Source organism: Mustela nivalis (genome assembly GCF_964662115.1).
Source record: "Mustela nivalis genome assembly, chromosome: 18".
Classification (NCBI taxonomy): domain Eukaryota; kingdom Metazoa; phylum Chordata; class Mammalia; order Carnivora; family Mustelidae; genus Mustela; species Mustela nivalis.
In genome coordinates, this window is record NC_139037.1 from 51,838,458 (window position 1) to 51,857,305 (window position 18,848).

At 40.7% G+C, this 18,848-nt stretch overlaps 2 protein-coding genes across 20 annotated transcripts in view; one reads left to right on the plus strand and one right to left on the minus strand.

The window, feature by feature from the left end:
* The window catches only part of LOC309852752 (uncharacterized protein), a 642,676-nt gene that overhangs the window by 560,140 nt on the left and 63,688 nt on the right, over positions 1-18,848 (minus strand). The window lies entirely within an intron of this gene.
* The window catches only part of LOC309852777 (KRAB domain-containing protein 5-like), a gene marked incomplete at its 3' end in the record, with an annotated part of 579,551 nt that overhangs the window by 473,880 nt on the left and 86,823 nt on the right, over positions 1-18,848 (plus strand). For 5 of the 19 annotated variants that reach the window (XM_082710080.1, XM_082710077.1, XM_082710078.1 and 2 more), the window contains exon 4: positions 14,957-17,786. The exons of the other annotated variants lie outside the window; for them this stretch is intronic. In XM_082710080.1, coding sequence (XP_082566206.1) covers positions 14,957-15,423 — 467 coding nt within the window. Of the gene's footprint in view, positions 1-14,956; positions 17,787-18,848 lie in introns of those variants that run through there. 19 annotated transcript variants of the gene reach the window in all.

The following is an 18,848-nucleotide window of genomic DNA, read 5'->3' on the forward strand; positions in this document are numbered from 1 at the left end:
CTTTCTTCTCAAATCCTGTCCAGTTCTTCTGTCTCATCTCTATTTTGGTGATGGAGAAATCACAGCTGACTTTCCCTCCTGTGTTCTGGAAACCTCTTTGTCACTGTACTACCCCTCCCACCTAAGCCAGGCAGGCTCTTGCCTACTCTTAGGAGTGGCTTGGAGTTTTCTTTTTTTTTTTTTTTTAAGATTTTATTTATTTGTCAGAGAGAGAGGGAGAGAGAGCGAGCACAGGCAGACAGAATGGCAGACAGTGGCAGAGGGAGAAGCAGGCTCCCTGCCATGCAAGGAGCCCGATGTGGGACTCGATCCCAGGACGCTGGGATCATGACCTGAGCCAAAGGCAGCTGCTTAACAAACTGAGCCACCAAGGCATCCCTGCTTGAAGTTTTCTAATGCCACTGTAAATGGTTGATAACAGGATCATGTGAGGCTGTATGTTTTAAATACAATGTTGTCACCACTGCACTGGAAGAGAATAAAAAATCCATCACTGGGCAAAAGGATTAGTTTAGGCATTTGGCACTGGAAGTTGTGAAGACAGATAAAACATGATGTTGTGACAGTTTGAGAGGAAGGTAAGTGCTATGAAAATGAAATATGGTGAACTCTTGAAATGTGAATGAAGATCTGGTAGAGAGGTCCCTTTGGTCACTGCAAGGCCTTAGGAAGCTATTCATGATGAGACAGAGAAGCATTCCTGGGAAATGTGGCTGTCTGGGACGTCTGATGCTTTTCTCATGATGTAATGTATTCCCTGCTGGTCCTGAGGACCAGTTGCTATTGGATGATAGAGGTAATTGTACTCTCTGAGGCCCAGATGCATGGAGTGTGTGGAGAGGGGGTATTAGTTGATTTAAACATGGTGGGCATAGCTTAAAAGATATCACATGATAGAGTAGATGTTGAAGACGAAGAAGGCTGCTGGACGCTTAGAGTGAGAACCAGCCAGGTGTGTGTTGCAGTTCCACAAAGCATTGGTATCCCAGGAATATAACCCAACATAGGTCTGTCTGATCCAGGATAGATGGGTCACCTTGCAAGCATGATGACCTGTGGTTGGCAGTGACCTCCCTCACTTCCACTCAGCCCTGGTGTGAATCTATCCTGTGCTCTGATCCATGTGCAAGGCATTAATATATTTAGAAATCAGTCACCAATTACCAGCAGTGATGATTTCTGCTTCAAACAGCCTTCCCAGTATTTGGGGTAGCTGTCCCTATGTTGTTTCTGAGCCCATGCTATCCCTACACCCCTCTGAACCTGACTGAAGAGAGGATTTTTATGAGTTGTAGAGATGGGTAACATTCAAGTTGGGTAGCATGGTACACTCATATTGAACATGGGATCAGTTGAAGGATAATACATTTTTCATGTATCAGCTGTTCTACTGTGGTCAGCAATACCATGAAAGCCTGTTGTGTACATGCAGGAAAGAAGGTGGATATTTGGATATTTACATATCCAGTGAGTTGGTAGATGCTCAGATCTTCTGAAATAGCCCAGACAATCTCAAGTAGAATCTGACTTTTACATGTCTTCTTTTTGGGATTGTCCCCCAGCCATGTGCTTATACTTGAATTATCCTGGCCCCAGGATAACTGCCCAGCACCAGAGAGCAATCCATGTTTCTTGTAGCAAAGGAGACAGTGTAAATCTCATGGGACATAGTTAATTTGATTTGAACCATTTCTGTTCTCATTCAGGGAAAGCCTTCCTCTCTCTACGCCAGTGACCAGAATTGTCACAGGGGCAAGTCTATGCTGAAACACATAATTGTAGCAGAGGTGGATGTGGAAGATATTTTTGAATGTCTCTTCTTTGAATTCTTTCACAGTGTCTTGCACAAAGGCAATGACACTTTGCCCTGAAACTAACTAGCTGTTTCAAGGAAGCCCTAAAACTAAGAGTGTCCTTAGTTAGTGCATGCGGATTTTCTGCTGCCTGCATTGGCATGCTGATGAAGAGCTGCTTAAGCCTGCAATTGTTTATGATCTTCCAATAAAAATAGTCAAATACAGATTTATCATGAGAATACAATATTCAATACTATATAATCCCATAATATATATTAATATCTTTCATGCATTTCTTAACTTAAAAATGTATTTACATAAGTTCCAGATCAGTTTAAAATAAAGTATTTTACAGAAAGCTCAGGTGAGAGACAGGGGAGGGGCAGAGGGAAAGGGAGAGAGAATCTCAAAGGGACTCCCTAGTGAGTTTGAAGCCTGACACAGGGCTCAATTTCAGCACCCTGACACTGAGATCATGACCTGATCTGAAATGAAGAGTTGGACGTTTAACCCACTAAGCACCCAGGACCCCCATTTTTTTTTAAAGAATCATTTACTTTAGAGCACACTAGTGAGTAGAGTGAAGACACAAAGAGAGAATCCTGAAGCCAACTCGCTGCTGAATGGAGAACTGATGATGTGATTGAACCCAGGACCCTGACATCATCAACTGAGCTGTAACAAAGAGTGGCCATTTAACCAACCAAGCCATCTCAGAACCCTTGTTCCCATTCACCTAAATTTGGATTGTTTTCATTCAGGAACGTGAACTAACGTATATCTGGAGTGATCTCAGCTCAGTGCCTGGTCAGTGCTGATGGCTTGGTTTTCTCCCCAGAAGCCTGTAAGAGAAGCTCTGAGGTTCTCTAGGGTCTCTGTTCAGGCTGCTAATGGCACAGGAATGAAGGCTGGCATCAGCCAAGGGAAGTGACTTAGAACGTGCATAGCTACCCAGACAGAAAACTGAGAATGTTCTAGTTCAAAGCATTGGCTGGACACCCAAGTCAGTCACAGGTGCTGACAGTTCTCCTTAGCCAGGTAGGTTCATCTACACAGGAGAATAAACAATCAGTGGACATTGTGTGTAATGGAGTCCCACCTACACTGACAGCTTTTGGGTGAAAGATTTCTACCATGACTTTGGACAAATGCTACTTTGTTAGGTTCACAGAGTAGCCAGGAATGTGTCTTTGGTTCTACAGTGTGCATCTTGGGTATCTTCCAGACCTTTGAAGTTGGCCCTATGGCTGATGGTTGGAAGATCTTAAAGTGAAACCTTCCAGGTACATTGACTTTGGAATTTACCCTGCATGTGACTGTACAGCAGTGCCAGGTGAGAAACAAAAGGTCATGATGGAAAATGTATCTGTACTGTGGTGGATATCTGAGCCAAATCATACATGTGCCTTATATAGTATTGTCACTCTTCCTTGAAGTCATGTGGTGACCTCGTGATCTGTGTGAGCATTTCCTTGATTGATGTTTTAGTTATAATGGTCATTCCACTCATATTTGTGTATAAGAAGGCTTGGTAGTGTAGTGATAGCATCTTGATCTTGGGTCAAGGACAGATGAGTTTATTGTACAGGAAAACAGATGGTCTGTTTTCATGTCCAAGGATCAGGCATATATGCTAGATGTTCCTTGAAGATACTGGGGTTTCCTATGCTCAGAGTCTCCAACAAAAACCCACTGCATGTGTTGGGGGTGTATGAGTTGGGAGTGGGCAGCTGGCCAGTGGAATTAGTGTGATGAAGATGTTTTATTATGTTTCCTGTGTTATGAGCCATAAGACACTTGGACTTTGACCAGGGAACCTCTTGTCTTCTGCCAGTATTGGAACACCGTTACAGACCAACAGGTTATAGTATAGGATGTGTGTCATCTTGGAATTTTTATATTATATTAAGATTATCTGTGGACTTGATTCGAAACAAAATAGACATTCATAGGTCTGTTTCTTGTTTGTTCATTTAAGTTGTTGTTTTGGTTGTAGACATAAGTGAATACGTATAGTATTTGTATGTCATTTAGTTCACATTGCGTAACACCTTCTGTGTTAAACCACATTATCACAAATGATAAGACACAATGAAAAAAGCTGAAAGAGACACAAGTACAATGTATAGCCTGAATGTTACCAGTGTGGAATGGAGAAGGATGATGGGCAACATGAGGAAGTGGGAATGGGAAGTACAGGCTTCCGTGGGGTGAAAAGAATACAGGGAAGTCCTCCAATGGTTTTCCCATAGCATTTTATGGTGCCAGATATTAGCTACAATTGGTGAGTATAGTAGCACCTATAGAGTTTTTAAGTCCACATGTTGTACACCTAATGTAATTGGATATTGTAGAGTATATATTAATAGAAAGGAAATCAAGGTGGATACCGAGAAACATATACATATGTAGATTAGTGTCTTAAGAAGTTTCAGGTAAAGAAAACTAACTCTACTCTTCGAAAGAAGCTAATCCTAAGTACTCACAGTAGGATAAAGTCCTAGGAAAGCAAACTGATCTGTATCACAGTGGAGATAAATGTTCCTTATTGTAGAAGGGAAGGGACAGAAAAAGAGAAGCATGTGCCCAGCAGAGCAAAGAAGGAAACTGGAAGACCAAGAAGATCCTGTGGTTCTCACAGGCAGCCCAGGAAGAGCACCCAGGCTGTCCATGGAAGAACAGTCATTTCTGTGAGAGCTTCTTAACTCCATTTCATTGAACTTGGTCTCTCTTCTCTCACCACTGTGGAGCATCAGGAAGGCTTTTCTTTGGAATTGGATTCTTCAGGGAAGACCATGAAGTGCAACCATGTTGTATAACTGTGCTAATTTTAGGCAAAGTCAGCTTTCAGAACTAAGCCTATGTTCAAAGAAGTGATCCTGTAGTTTGAAACCATGGGTTTTAGCAAAAATTCAGGGGAGAGGTGCCTGGGTGGCTCAGTGGGTTAAAGCCTCTGCCTTCTGCTCAGGTCATGATCCCAGAGTACTGGGATCGAGCCCTGCATTGGGCTCTCTGCTCGGCAGGGAGCCAGCTTCGCTTCCTGTCTCTCTCCCTGCCTCTCTGCTTGCTTGTATCCTCTGTCTATAAAATAAATAAATAAAATATTTTTTAAAAAGTGCAGGGGAAACTTGAAATTGATAAAGACGATGGATGCAGTGGGCTCTAAGATAAAAAATCCAGCGTTGCAGCCAAAAGCAGATTTCCCCTGCATTTGTTGTGAAGGAGGGAGTTATTTCCATGAGTATTGTGGCATGGAAAATTGAAGAAGGAAAACTAAGAGGAGGTCCAGAGAAGAGTGATTGGGTTAAGTTTGTTATGCAGGAGTAGGGTTGGCTTGAATGAAGAGTGAAGGGAAGCGAAGGACTCCATACTCACCTGGATGCTCTGTCCTCTTTTTGGAATCTTTGAAACTGTCATGATTCAGTCTGATTCTTTGGTTCATGGTTAGAAAATCAGTCTTAATAACTTGTCCAATTTTAGGAATTTCCTGTTTTGTTTTGTTTTTGTTTTTTCATAAATTTTTTTATTTAAGGGCGCTGAGTAGTTCAGTAGGTTAAAGCCTCTGCCTTCAGCTCAGGTCACGATGCCAGGGTCCTGGGATTGAGCCCAGCATTGGGCTCTGTGCTCATTGGGGAGCCTGCTCCTCCCTTTCTCTCTGCCTGCCTCTCTGCCTACCTGTGATCTCTGTCTGTCAAGTAAATAAATTAAATCGTTAAAAAAAAAAAAAAAAACAAATTTCCCTATTTATTATTATGTAATGGTTATGGAGTTAACACATGGCCAGTTTTGTTTTATTGATTGAAATGGGCATTACTTTCTGTGTTCCGTTAATGTTAACCTTTTACTTTATTTACTTAAGACTTTTCTTTATTTCATTCCTCTACTAAATTTCATCCTAGTCTCTTCCTTTTTTAGTTTCTTGGTGGAAATTAAGTTGTTTATTTCAAGTTTTTTCTTAGCTCTGTATTGTATAACATGAACAACTTGGGAAATGGGAAGTCTAGTAGGGAAATACTAGCAGAAATAAACAATACAAACAATGACCAAAAGCAGTAAAAAAATTAAAATGATGATTTTAAGGCATTTCTGTAATCATGTCAGGTGTGAACAAGGAGTTTTACTGTTTGTTGTTCAGTTTAGATTCTTTTACTCTATTTTTGGTTGTATAATTGTTCTGACTAGAGTGTCCAGTACTCTTCAAAGGCAGTGGTGGGGTCACTTTATTACCTGCTGATGATAGAGGAGAAGGTTGCAGACGGACCCTGCTGAATAGGTTTCATCTTTTCATACATCTGTGGCATTCATTAGGTTGGGGTTTCCTTCTCTCTCTACTTTGAGTGCTTTTAACCTGACACGTTGTCCAGTATGCCCATATTTGTATTCTGTCTCCCTTAATGTGATCATGTCATTTTTTGCCTTCATTCTGTTAATGTGGAGTCTTAATTTATGGTTTTATGTTGGAGAGCCCTTAATTCCAGGTCCGTTTCCCACTTGATCATCTTGTAAAAAGGGAAAATGTGTGATTGATTCAGTTTACTCTCTTTTATTGGGGACTTTGAGTGAATATGCCTCACAGGTAGAGTTTCGCAAGCTTTGTGTTTTCTAGTGTTTTATTTATTTCTTTGACAGAGAGACCAGGATCACAAGTAGGCAGAGAGGCCAACAGAGGGAGAGGAAGGAAAGCAAGCTCTTTGCTGAGCAGAGAGCCCGATGTGGAGCTCAATCCCAGGACCCTGGGATCATGACCTGAGCTGAAGGCAGAGGCTTTAACCCAATGAGCCACCCAGACACCCCTAAATTTTAGATTCTTTTTCTTGTCCTGAACCATGGCTCACAATCTAATTCCCAGGGGTTCTACCGAATGATTGCTAATTGAACAAAGTCACTACAAATATAATGATAAGCCATAGCTATACAATTCTCAAGGACTATTGATAGAATTTTACCCTGTATGTTTCTCCTGTTGTTTTATGAGCATGGAGAACACAAGCAGAGTTTTAGGGTTTTGATCTGCCCAGAATTCAATGTGTCATATTAAGCTAAAGACAGATTTTGAAGTCCCAGGACTAAGTAGGAAGAAGCACATGTACATACATACGTGTGTGTACCTATATCTTCAGAAGGAAAAGGAATCTTGTTTCAAACCAGGTCACTTCCAAGTTTGAAAAGTGATGATTTCCTAGCAAGCAAAGAGATTCTAGATTCATAATAGAAATAGTTTTCTCTGTATTTTATTGAATTTATGCTTCCTATATCTCGTGTATCTTAGTTTGAGAATCTCGCCATGCGAATCGTCTCTTACATAACTGGGTTTTAGTCCTGTAGGATATACTCTGTTTTCCTTATTCCTGTGTCGACCTGTTGCTTAAAATCTTGATAGGGATTTTAACAAGAGTTTCCATGGAATGACATGGTATTCAAAATTTAATTTAAATGTGAGAGTAATTCTCCAAAGAGCATTATAAATTCCATGTAGTTAAATTGATACACATCACTCCTTCCTTTGCGATTGGAGAAGTAAGAGTTCTTTAAGTTATTCTTTTCCCTTCTGGGAAGTGACATCATCCAAGTTGGTCACTTTAATGTAAACATTTGATTAGGTAAAAATGTGGAGATTTCATGAGTCACAGGTGTTTTGTTTTGAGGTTTATTTGACGAAAAAAAAGATGGGGCAGGGCTGGGAGCTGAGTAGATGTTCTAACTTAAAAAGAAGAAAATCTTCTGTTAGGAGTGGTGGAGCATCCCAGCGAAGAGATGAAACTGGTCCACGGTGAAATATTGACCTGAATTCTTCATGTGGGGAGAGGATCCCTGTCCAAGGCTATACTAATGACTCTGAATCTAGAGGGAGAAATTATACTTCCTTTCTTCCCAAATCCTGTCCAGTTCTTCTGTCTAATCTCCATTCCAGTGATGGAGGCATCACAGCTGACTTTCCCTCCTGTTTTCTGGAAACCTCATTGACACTGTACTCCCCTTCCCACCTAAGCCAGGCAGGACCTTGCCTAGCCTTAGGAGTAGCTTGAATTTTTCTAGCCACTGTAAATGGTTGATAACAGGATCATGTGAGGCCATATGTGCATTTAAAATACAATGTTGTCACCACTGAACTGGAAGAGAAGCAAAAAGCTATTACTGGGTCACAGTATTAGTTAAGGTCTTTGGCACTGGAATTTGTGAGGACATATAAAGCATGATGTTACAGTTTGAGAGGAAGGTAAGTGCTATGGAAATAAAACATGGTGAAGTCTTGAAATGCAAACAGAGATCTGTTAGAGAGATCCCTTTGGTCACTGCAAGGCCTTAGGGAGCCATTCATGGTAAGCAAATGGGACAGAGAAGTGTTCCTGGGAAATGTGGTTGTCTGGGACGTCTGATGCTTTTCTCATGATGTAATGTATTCCCTGCTGGTCCTGAGGACCAGTTGCTATTGGGTGACAGAGATAATTGTACTCTCTGAGGCCCAGATGCGTGGAGTGCATGGAGAGGGGGTACTGGTTGATTTAACCATGGTGGGCATAGCTTAAAGATGTGACATGACAATAGATGTTGAAGATGAGAAAGGCTGCTGGATACTGCTAGTGAGAACCAGCCAAATGTGTGCTGTGGTTGCACAAATCTTTGATATCCCAGGAATATAACCCAACAAAGGTCTGATCCAGGTTAGATGGGTGACCTTGTAAGCATAATGACCTATGATTGGCAGGGCCCTGCCTCACTTCCACTCAGCCCGGTGATGAATCTACTCCTGTGCTCTGATCTATGTGCCAGGCACTGATTCATTGAGAAGCAAATTGCTAATTAACCAGCAGTGATCATTTCTGCTTCAAAAACCCTTCCCAATAGTTGGGAAAGCTGTCCCTATGTTGTTTCAGAGCCCATGCTGTCTCTACACTCCTCCTGACCTGAGTGAACAGAGGGTTTTTCAAGTTTTATAACTGCTCATTTTAGGCAAAGTCAGTTTTCAGGAGGAAGCCTAAGTTGAAACAAGTAATTCCATAACCTGAAGCCATGGGTATTAGTAAAAATGCAGGGAAAACTTGAAATTTATGAACACCATGGATTCAGTGGTTTCTGGTACAAAATCCAGCCTTAGAGCCAGAAGCAGATTGCTCGTGCATTTCTTGTGAAAGATCCTGTGATCTGAGGGGACTGCCCTTCTCAGTGAGGCTTGTCTCAGGCTTAGCAAGTTGAGTCCCTGCCTATATCTTGGCTCCTGAGCAGAGATTTTGCAGGGCTGCAGTCCTGGCGGAGTCAATTTCAGGTCTCCTTTCACATTTCTTGTGAAAGATTTTCATGAATATGGTGGTGTGGTGAATTGAAGAAGGAAAAATAAAAAGAGGTCCAGAGAAGAGTGACTGGTCAATATGGTTATACAGGGATACAGTTGGCTTGAATGAAGAGTGATGGGAAGGGAAAGACTCCATGCTCACCTCTATGCTCTTCCCCCTTTTTATGATCCTTTGAAACTCCTTTAAGAAAAAGAGGGAGAGAGGATTTATTTATTTATTTGACAGAGAGAGGGATCACAAGTACACAGAGAGGCAGGCATTGAGAGGGGAAAGTGGGCTCCCTGCTGATGCAGGGCTCAATCCCAGGACCCTGGGATCATGACTGGAGCTGAAGGCAAAACCTTTAACCCACTGAGCCACCCATGTGCCCCCCTTTGAAATTCATCATAATTCAGTCCTGGAATTGTGAGTGGAACATACATTGTCGATGTAGGACATCAGTGGCACATTTGTAAAAAGAAACTCAGACCCCATCCAAACATCCAAATCAGATTATATGACCTTTAAGATCTTCAGTTCATTGTCATATCCATTAACACTGGAGAAGTACACATCTAGGTTACCTACACTCTTCCATTATTCTGCTGTTCTACTCTATTTGATAACTGTGTTTTATATGCCTTAAATCAGGATACATGCTCTTCATTTCCCAGATTATTTGGGATATGGGTTATCCCATGACATCCACATGAAGTTAGGGTGGATTTTGATCTTTGTGCAAAAATGGGATTGGACTTTTGGTAGAGATTGCATTTTCTATAGATCGCTTCAAGATTTATTGTGTTTCAAGTATTCCAGTGAAGGAACATAGATGTGTTTCTAGTTCATTCATTCCTTGATTCCTACACAGTACATTACATTTTCTATAATTTCTGGTTTGACCTCTACCATTATGTCAAATTGGAAGCATTTTTATTGGTGGGGGAGGTGTTTGCTCTAAAAGTGTGATGTTTCAGTTTGGGGAATTGTTCTTTGTTGTGTAGAAACAAAACTAATTTTTATATGTTGATTTGTGTACCAGCTTTATAAAATCCATATGAGTTTTAACAGGATTAAAACAGTAAGCATTTCAAAAAACAAACAAACAAACAAACAAAAAAAAACAGTAAGAATTCCCAGGAGCAGCAATGGCAGTGGAGTAGGAGGATCCTAGACTCATGTGTCCTGTCATGAGCACCACTAGGTAACTGTCAGGTCATCCTAAGTGACATTGGGTCGAAGAGTGACAGGACAGACTTCCTAAGTAAAAGGAGAGAAGAGTCCACATGGAAGATGGCAGATAGTGTGGAGACATGGTTTAGAGAGGAGAGGAGTATAGCACTGTGGAGGGCAGGGAGCCCCCGCTGTGCAGTAGGTGTCATGACAGAGGAGCACTTGGGATGCCTAAGGAGGTTTCCCCAACACCATTGGCTTGGAATGGGAGAAGGGCTGAATTTTCTGAGTTCTTGGAACCAGTATATCTTAAAGCTTGGAGTTTTAATGGTCCATAGGTTTGGATGGGATAGAACCAGGAGGGCACTGGGGTGCTCCTGGAAAGAATGCTGGCAAAGAACCTGGGGGCTCACAGCATGGAAACAGCCATCTGAAGAACACCTGGAGCGCACAGTGGGGAGAGTATTCAGTAGTCTAGGAGCACATTCCCGAGAGGAAACATTCAGTGACACGTGGCTCCAAGAACATGGGAGTTGGATGGTACCATTTCCCTCTCCCATCCTGGAGCACAAAGACAGGGCCCCACTCAGTGAGGATACTGACTGTCTGCCTTCCTTGCACCAGACCCCACCCCCTATGATCTGAGGGGACTGCCCTTCTCAGTGAGGCTTGTCTCAGGCTTAGCAAGGTAAGCCCCTGCCTATATCTTGTCTCCTGAGCAGGTATTTTGCAGGGCTGCAGTCCTGGTGGAGTTGACATCAGGTCTCCTTTCACGAGCAGACCAGAGCTCCCCTAGTTCAAACTGGCCACATTTAGGCCAGGGACCGAACAGGCAAGGAGAGCCCTGCAGACCCCTGGCCTGAAGGATACAGCAGGAAACATCATTGGCTTTTCTATCACAAAGAGGAAGGTAAAGACTTAGACAAAATGCCAAGATGAAAGAATTTATCCAGACAAAACCAGCAGATGAAACAAGGGCCGAGATGCAATGGAAACAGATTGTAGTAAGGAGCTTGATGAACAACTGAACACATCAATCACAAAGGATACTGAAAGTGTTGAGAAAAGAATAGTGTGGACTTTACCAGAGAGATAAGAGTTAAAAAATAATTGGGTGCGGGGCATTGGGTGGCTCATGGGTTAAGCCTCTCCCTTCAGCTCAGATTATGATCTCAGGATCCTGGGATTAAGTCTATCATCGGCTCCCTTCTCAGTAGCAGGCCTGCTTCTCCCTCTCCCTCTGCCTGCCTCTCTGTCTACTTGAGATCTCTATAAAATAAATAAATAAAATTTTAAAAAATTAAATTAAAAAATATTTGGGTGCTTGGCGGATCACTCAGGGAAGCCACTGACTCCTGATTTCTGCTCAGACCTTGATCTCAGGGTCCTGGGATTCAGGCTCAAGTCAGCCTCTGCAGTTAGTGTGATGCCAGCATGTGATTCCCTCTCTCTGCAGTTCCCACCCAAACCCTTATGATCCACCCCTCAAATATATGTCTTTCTAAAAAATCAAACATAGGTGAACAATGCAATAAGCGAGATTAGAAACAGGCTTGACGTTAGTTAAACTGAGAAGGCTGGAAGAAGCAGAAGAATGACTTTATCATATAGAAGGAAAAATAAAGGAAAGTATGGACTATGAAAAACAATCTGAGCATTTTGAAGGGGTGGGGGGGTGGGAGGTTGGGGGAACCAGGTGGTGGGTATTAGGGCACAGATTGTGTGGAGCACTGGGTGTGGTGCAAAAACGATGAATACTGTTACACTGAAAATAAATAAAAAATTAAAAAAAAAAAAAACAAAAAGAAAATACTGAATCTGAACAAAGGGAGGGAGAAGAATCATGCAACTCAGGATTTATTTAGGAAACTCATAGCCTTCATCAAAAGTAGTAAGAGTCCCAGGTCTTGGGCTTTTCTGTGCTGAGAGAGTATTACTTACAAATTCAACTCTAATGCTTCTTATTGGTCTAAGGAGATTACCCATTTTTTTTGGTTCAAGGTTAGTAATTCATTTTTTAAAAGATTTTATTTATTTATTTATTTGAAAGAGAGAGAGATCACAAGAAGGCAGAGAAGCAGGTGGGGGGGTGCAGGAAGCAGACTCCCCACTGAGCAAAGAGCCTGATGCAGGCTGGATCCCAGGACCCTGAGGTTATGACCTGAGCCAAAGGCAGAGGCTTTAATGCACTGAGCCAACAGGCCCCCCTAGTAATTCATTCTTAATAATTTGTCTGTTTTTAGAAATTCTGGGTTTGTCAAATAAATAAATAAATAAAAATCTTTTTAAAAATAAATAAATAAAAAAAATAAGGGGCGCCTGGGTGGCTCAGTGGGTTAAAGCCTCTGCCTTCAGCTCAGTTCATGATCCCGGGGTCCTGGAATCGAGCCCGGCATCGGGCTCTCTGCTCAGCAGGGAGCCTGCTTCCTCCTCTGGCTTTCTGTCTGCCTCTCTGCCTACTTGTGATCTGTCTGTCAAATAAATAAATAAATAAAAATCTTTTTTTTTTTTTTTAAAGATTTTATTTATTTATTTGACAGAGAGAAATTACAAGTACACTAAGAGGCAGGCAGAGAGAGAGAGAGAGAGAAGGAAGCAGGCTCCCTGCTGAGCAGAGAGCCCGATGCGGGACTCGATCCCAGGACTCTGAGATCATGACCTGAGCCGAAGGCAGCGGCTTAACCCACTGAGCCACCCAGGCGCCCCAATAAATAAAAATCTTTTATAAAAAATTTTAAAAAAATAGAAATTCTGTTTTTTTTTCCTAAATTGCCCTTTTTGTTATTATGTAATGATTTATGGAGTTAAAGCATTGCCAGTTTTATTTTATTGATTGAAATGGACATTACACTCAGTGTTCCATTAGTGTTAATCTGCTCTATATTTTATTTTGGATTTTTCTTTATTTTGTTCCTCTACTAAGTTTCATCAAAGTCTCTTCCTTTTTTAATTCTCCTGGTGGAAATTCAGTTGTTTATTCCAACATTTTCTATATCTGTATTGTATAAGATGAAAAAATTGGGAAATAGAAAGCCTAGTAGGGAAAAACTGGCAGAAATGAACAATACAAACAAGGACCAGAAACAGTAAAAAAATTAAAATGTTGATATTTAGGGATTTCTATAATCGTGTATTGTGTGAACAGAGATAGTTTGAGTGTTTCTTTTTCAGTTTAGATTCCTTTACTTTATTTTTGCTTGCATAATTCTTCTGACTAGAGTATCCAGAAGTATATTCAAGGCAGTGATGGGGTCACTTCATTACCTGCTGATCATACAGGAGAAGCATGCAGACCATCCCTATTGAATAGTTTTCAGGTATTCATACATCTTGGCATTCATTAGTTGGAGTTTTTCTTCTCTCTCTAGCTTGAGTGTTTTTTAACATGACATGTTGTCCAATACCCCATATTTGTATTCTGTCTCCCTTAATATGATCATGTCATTTTTGACCTTCATTCTGTTAATGTAGAGTCTTGAATTTATGGTTTTCTATATGTTGGAGCACCCTTAATTCCTGGTCCGTTTCCCACTTGATCATCTTGTAAAAAGGGAAAAGGGAAAATGATTCAGTCCACTATTTTATTGTGGACTTTGAGTGAATATGCCTCACAGGCAGTGGTTTGTAATCTTTGTTATTTGTAGTGTCTTCGTCTGTCTTGAATGAGCTGGTAATGCTGGTGCCACAGAGAGCGTGTTCTGCTAGTTTCTCTGATCATCACTCCTTGGAAATGTTTGAGGAGATTTGCAGTCCTTTCCCCTTCAGTGTCTGTTTGAATATCCAGTGAACTCACCTGGCACACAATTTTTGTTTGTTGGTTTTTTTTTCTTTTTTTTTTCAAAGATTTTATTTATTTATTTGACAGAGAGAGATCACAAGTAGGCAGAGAGGCAGGCAGAGAGAGAGAGAGGAGGAAGCAGGCTCCCTGCTGAGCAGAGAGCCCGATGCAGGACTCGATCCCAGGACCCTGAGATCATGACCTGAGCCAAAGGCAGCGGCTTAACCCACTGAGCCACCCAGGCACCCCTGGTTTTTTTTCTTTATTCCTCCTTCATTCGGCTTCATATTTGTAGATTGGTTGAGATTTTTTTCTACTTTTCTGAGTGATGGAGTCTAAATTGGTTATACCTTTTTTAAAATTTATACTTGTCTTTTAGTATCAATTTGTGGGCACTGATTATCCATTGTTGCCTCTTATAATTAAATTTTATTTCTATGGTCAGTTATACTGTATCTGCTTTCACTTCTTCACCTCTCACTTTAGTTGGTCTTTTCTCCATTATTCTTAATTTAGTTCATGGACTGTCAATATTGTTTATCTTTTCTGACAAACAACTCTTTCTGTGGTTGATATGTTCCTATTTTTACTGTACTCTGGTTCATTTCAGTTTTCTGTTTCAATATTGTTCATTCGGCTAATTTTGAGCTCATATGACCCTTTTCCTGATTGTTAGAGATACAGGAAAGTAATTTGTGCTACACCATGACCATACCGCAGAATTCTCTATTAGACTCTGTGCTCACTCAGTATGCTGTGTGCCATGTTGTGTGTCCATGGAAAAATAAAGTCCTGATGACTCCTCTCAGCCATCTTTCTGACATTGTCTAATTCACTTGCTGCTTCTATTTAAGAAGTTTTCAGTATATTCTTCTGAATGTAGTAAGTACAGTGATTTTATTTTTTTGGTATTTTTTATTTTATTTGGTATTTTTCAGCTGTATCTTCACATGACACCCAGAGTTTCCTGCTAAAGCAGAGTATAGAAGATTCTTTCCAGAAAGTATCAGTGCACAGATACAAACATAGTATTGTTGAGATTTTACACTTATGTACAGACTGGGACGATGATGGGCATAGTGACAGACATCAGTTAAATCCTGGACTATACACCCAAACCAAAGCCATGGTCTTTAATGAGAATCTCCGTGCCCCAAATGGTGAAGGATATAAAACGCTGTGGAAAACCTCCCTTTTTAAGTCAACTGTTTCTGCAGAGCAGTGTGTTTCTGTCAACACAAGCTCCAATCAAATATTCAAACATAGCTACTTGCAGACAGACCATTTGGAATGTCTGGAAAGTAACCTAGTCCGTGCTGAGGTTAATTATTTGAGCCATTTGGAAGATAGGATTGGCCTGAAGAACAAAGTGCTCAGTGGGATCCATATGAGGGGGCTTCACTGAGGAGTCAACCGTCCAGAATGACCAGAGGATTTTCACTGGAGACAGAATTGCTCAGTGCACTGAATCTCAGAAAACATTGAACCAGGGCTCCAGTGTTCACCGATGTGTCAGGGCTAGGTTTGTAGAGAACCATTATGAATGTGATAAATGTGGGGAAGGCTTTAATCCAAGCTCTAACCCCAGTATACATAATGGTTACCATTTGGGAGATGGTCCTCATAAATATAGTGAATGTGGGAAAGCTTGTAACCAGTCCTCCATTGTTGGTGATTATGAGAGAATTCATGAGGGAAATCTTAGATCTATCCAGATCTAATAAAGCATGTTTAGCCAGTCATCAAGCCTAAATATACATAACATAATTCCTAGGGGAAAGGAAGCTTATACTTGGAAGGAATGTGGTAAATCCTTAGACTGCCACTCAACACATCTCAACATCAATGAATGCATACTGGAAAAAAAATACATGAATGTGAAGAAGGTGGTAAAACCTTTAAGGACTGTCCATCAATAAATGGACATAGACAAACCTATACAGAAGAGGAACGTTACCAATGTCAAGAATGTGGCAAGGTTTTTAACTGCACTTCACAGCTTATTCAATATCACAAAATTCATACTGGAGAGAAACATTACCAATGTGAAGAATGTGGCAAGAGCTTTATGCAGAGCTCAGCCATTATTTTGACATCACAGAATTCATACTGGAGAGAAGCCTTACCAATGTCAAGAATGTGGCAAGGTTTTTAACTGGAGGTAAAGTCTTACTGACCATTACAGAATTCATAGTGGACAGAAACCTTACTGATGTAAAGAATGTGGCAAGGCATTTAATGACAGCTCAACCCTTGTTGAACATCACAAAATTCATACTGGAGAGAAACCATACCAATGTCAAGAATGTGACAAGATCTTTATTTACAGCTCAAGGCTTACGCAACATAACAGAATTCATACTGGAAAGGAACCTTAACCAATATCAAGTCTATGGCAAGGCCTTTTACCAGAGCTCACACCTTAATGAACATCACAGGATTCATACTTGAGAGAAACCTTACCAATGTCAAGAATGTGGTAAGGGCTTTAACAACAGCTCAGACCTTAGTCAACGTTACAGAATTCATACTGGAGAGAAACCTTACCAATGTCATAAATGTTGCAAGGCCTTTAACCACAACTCAAGCCTTACTCAACATCACAGAATTCATACTGGAGAGAAACCTTAACCAATGTACAGAATGTGGGAAGGCCTTTAATCAGAGGTCAAGTCTTACTGAACATCACAGAATTCATCCCAGAGAGAAACCTTATCAATGTCAAAAATGTGGCAAGGCCATTAACCATAGCTCAACCCTTACTCGACATAGCAGAATTCATACTGGAGAGAAACCTTACCAATGTCATGAATATGGCAAAGCCTTTAAGTGTTCTTCACTCTTTAATCGACATTGCATGATTCATACTGGAGAGAAACCTTACCAAAGTCAATAATGTGGCCCTCAGACCTTCCTTGACATCACAGAATTCATGCTGGAGAGAAACTGTACAAATACTAAAAATGTGGCAAGGCCTTTACAGGCACTCAATCCTCACTAAACATCAGAAAATTCATACTAGATAGATAGCTTACCAGCATAAAGAATGTGAGAAAGGGGGCACCTGGGTGGCTCAGTAGGATATTTGGCTGCCTTAGACCCTGTTCCTGATCCCAGGTTCCCAGGTTTGAGCACTACAGGAAGCCTGCTTCTTCCTTGACCTCTGTCTGCCCCTTCTCCCTACTTGTGATCTCTCTCCATCTCTGTCAAATAAATAAATACAATCTTTAAAAAAGAAAAAAGAATGTGAGAAAAATTAGTTAAGGAGTGCTTACCCATTCATGCACATCAGAGAATTCATTTTGGACAACAACCTTGCAAATATAACAAATGTGACAAGGCCTTTGTCCAGCATGCACGCATTTACTAAATAGAGAATTCATACTGGAATGACAGCCGATGAATAATGTGGCACACCCTCTAGCTGCAAACGACTGTTACTGGGCATCACAGAATTCATACTGGAGAGAAAATTATGGATGTATGTGAGACTAAGGACTGTTCCCTCCTCACTCCATATCAGAGATTACATATAGGAGAGTTCATGTACAAATACTAAGAATGTGTCTGTGGGGCACCTGTGTGGCTCAGATGGTTGAGCGACTGCCTTTGGCTCAGGTCATGATCACGGAGTTCTGGGATCGAGTCCTGCATTGGGCGCCCAGCTCCATGGGGAGTCTGCTTCTCCCTCTGACTTTCTCCCCCTCTTGCTCTTTCTCACTGTCTCTCTCTCCAATGAATAAAAATTTTAAAAAGTGTCTGACCTTTCACTGGAACTCCAAACTTATTAAAATCATACTTATCATATAGGAATAAAATGTAATGAAATGTAAAGGACGTGGCCAAGCATTTAACTGGAATTCAGTCCTTCCTCAGTATCTCAAAATGCATACTTGATTCAAACCCTTGCAACATAGTGAATGTGGGAAGACCTTCATTTCAGTATACATTGGAGCAAACACCAGAGAGAGCTTCAAGGAAAGTTAATTGAAAGTTAGCATTGTTTAGAAAACTAATTATTTGAACATCAAATGCCAATGTATGTAAGAGAAATCAAGCCAGTGGAATATATTATTCACTCTACTCAGACATTACTCTGTATGAACATAGTGATTATAAGGAAAAATCAAACTTAAACACTTAGAAAATGTATGTGGTATTCTGTTGAACAGATTTAGAGGGTGGACATTTACATACATATAAGGGATTTCAGTATTTTCTCATTCTTACATTAACTGCATTTGAGATTTGTGACTAACAATATTAATCTATTTTCCTCTGAAATCACTCCCGAAAATTCCTCTGTTCCTCATGGGTGTGTAAGACTATGTGGTTGATTGTTGGTACATTAAAGATACTAAATGTCCTTCTCCATTAAGTGGGATGCATGCATACCTAATTTTCCATGGAGGAGGACCATATGATATACAACATATGAAGTACATCTCAGTGGAGATGGTACTTACATTTATAACACTGATGTAAGATTCCATGGAATAGGTGTTCAGAGCACACACTTCTGCATGTACTGAAACTAAAGAACTACCTCAATATTAGAAATACAAGGTTTTCCTGATTGTTTTTTATGGAAAAAGAGGTTACTGTCCAGTAAACTACCATTGTATCTTCCTATGTGTTACCGTTAGTATGACTGCAGAACATAATATATTTTTATTAATAAGACACTTCTTTAACATATGGATATGGGTGTGTCATGAATTATGTGTTATCTCTACATCTAGTGTTTGTCTATCTCAATGAGGGTTGTAGGGTGCTGATCGAGTCAATCATTTGTTTGATACTGGAGTAAAACAATATACCTAGGAATCC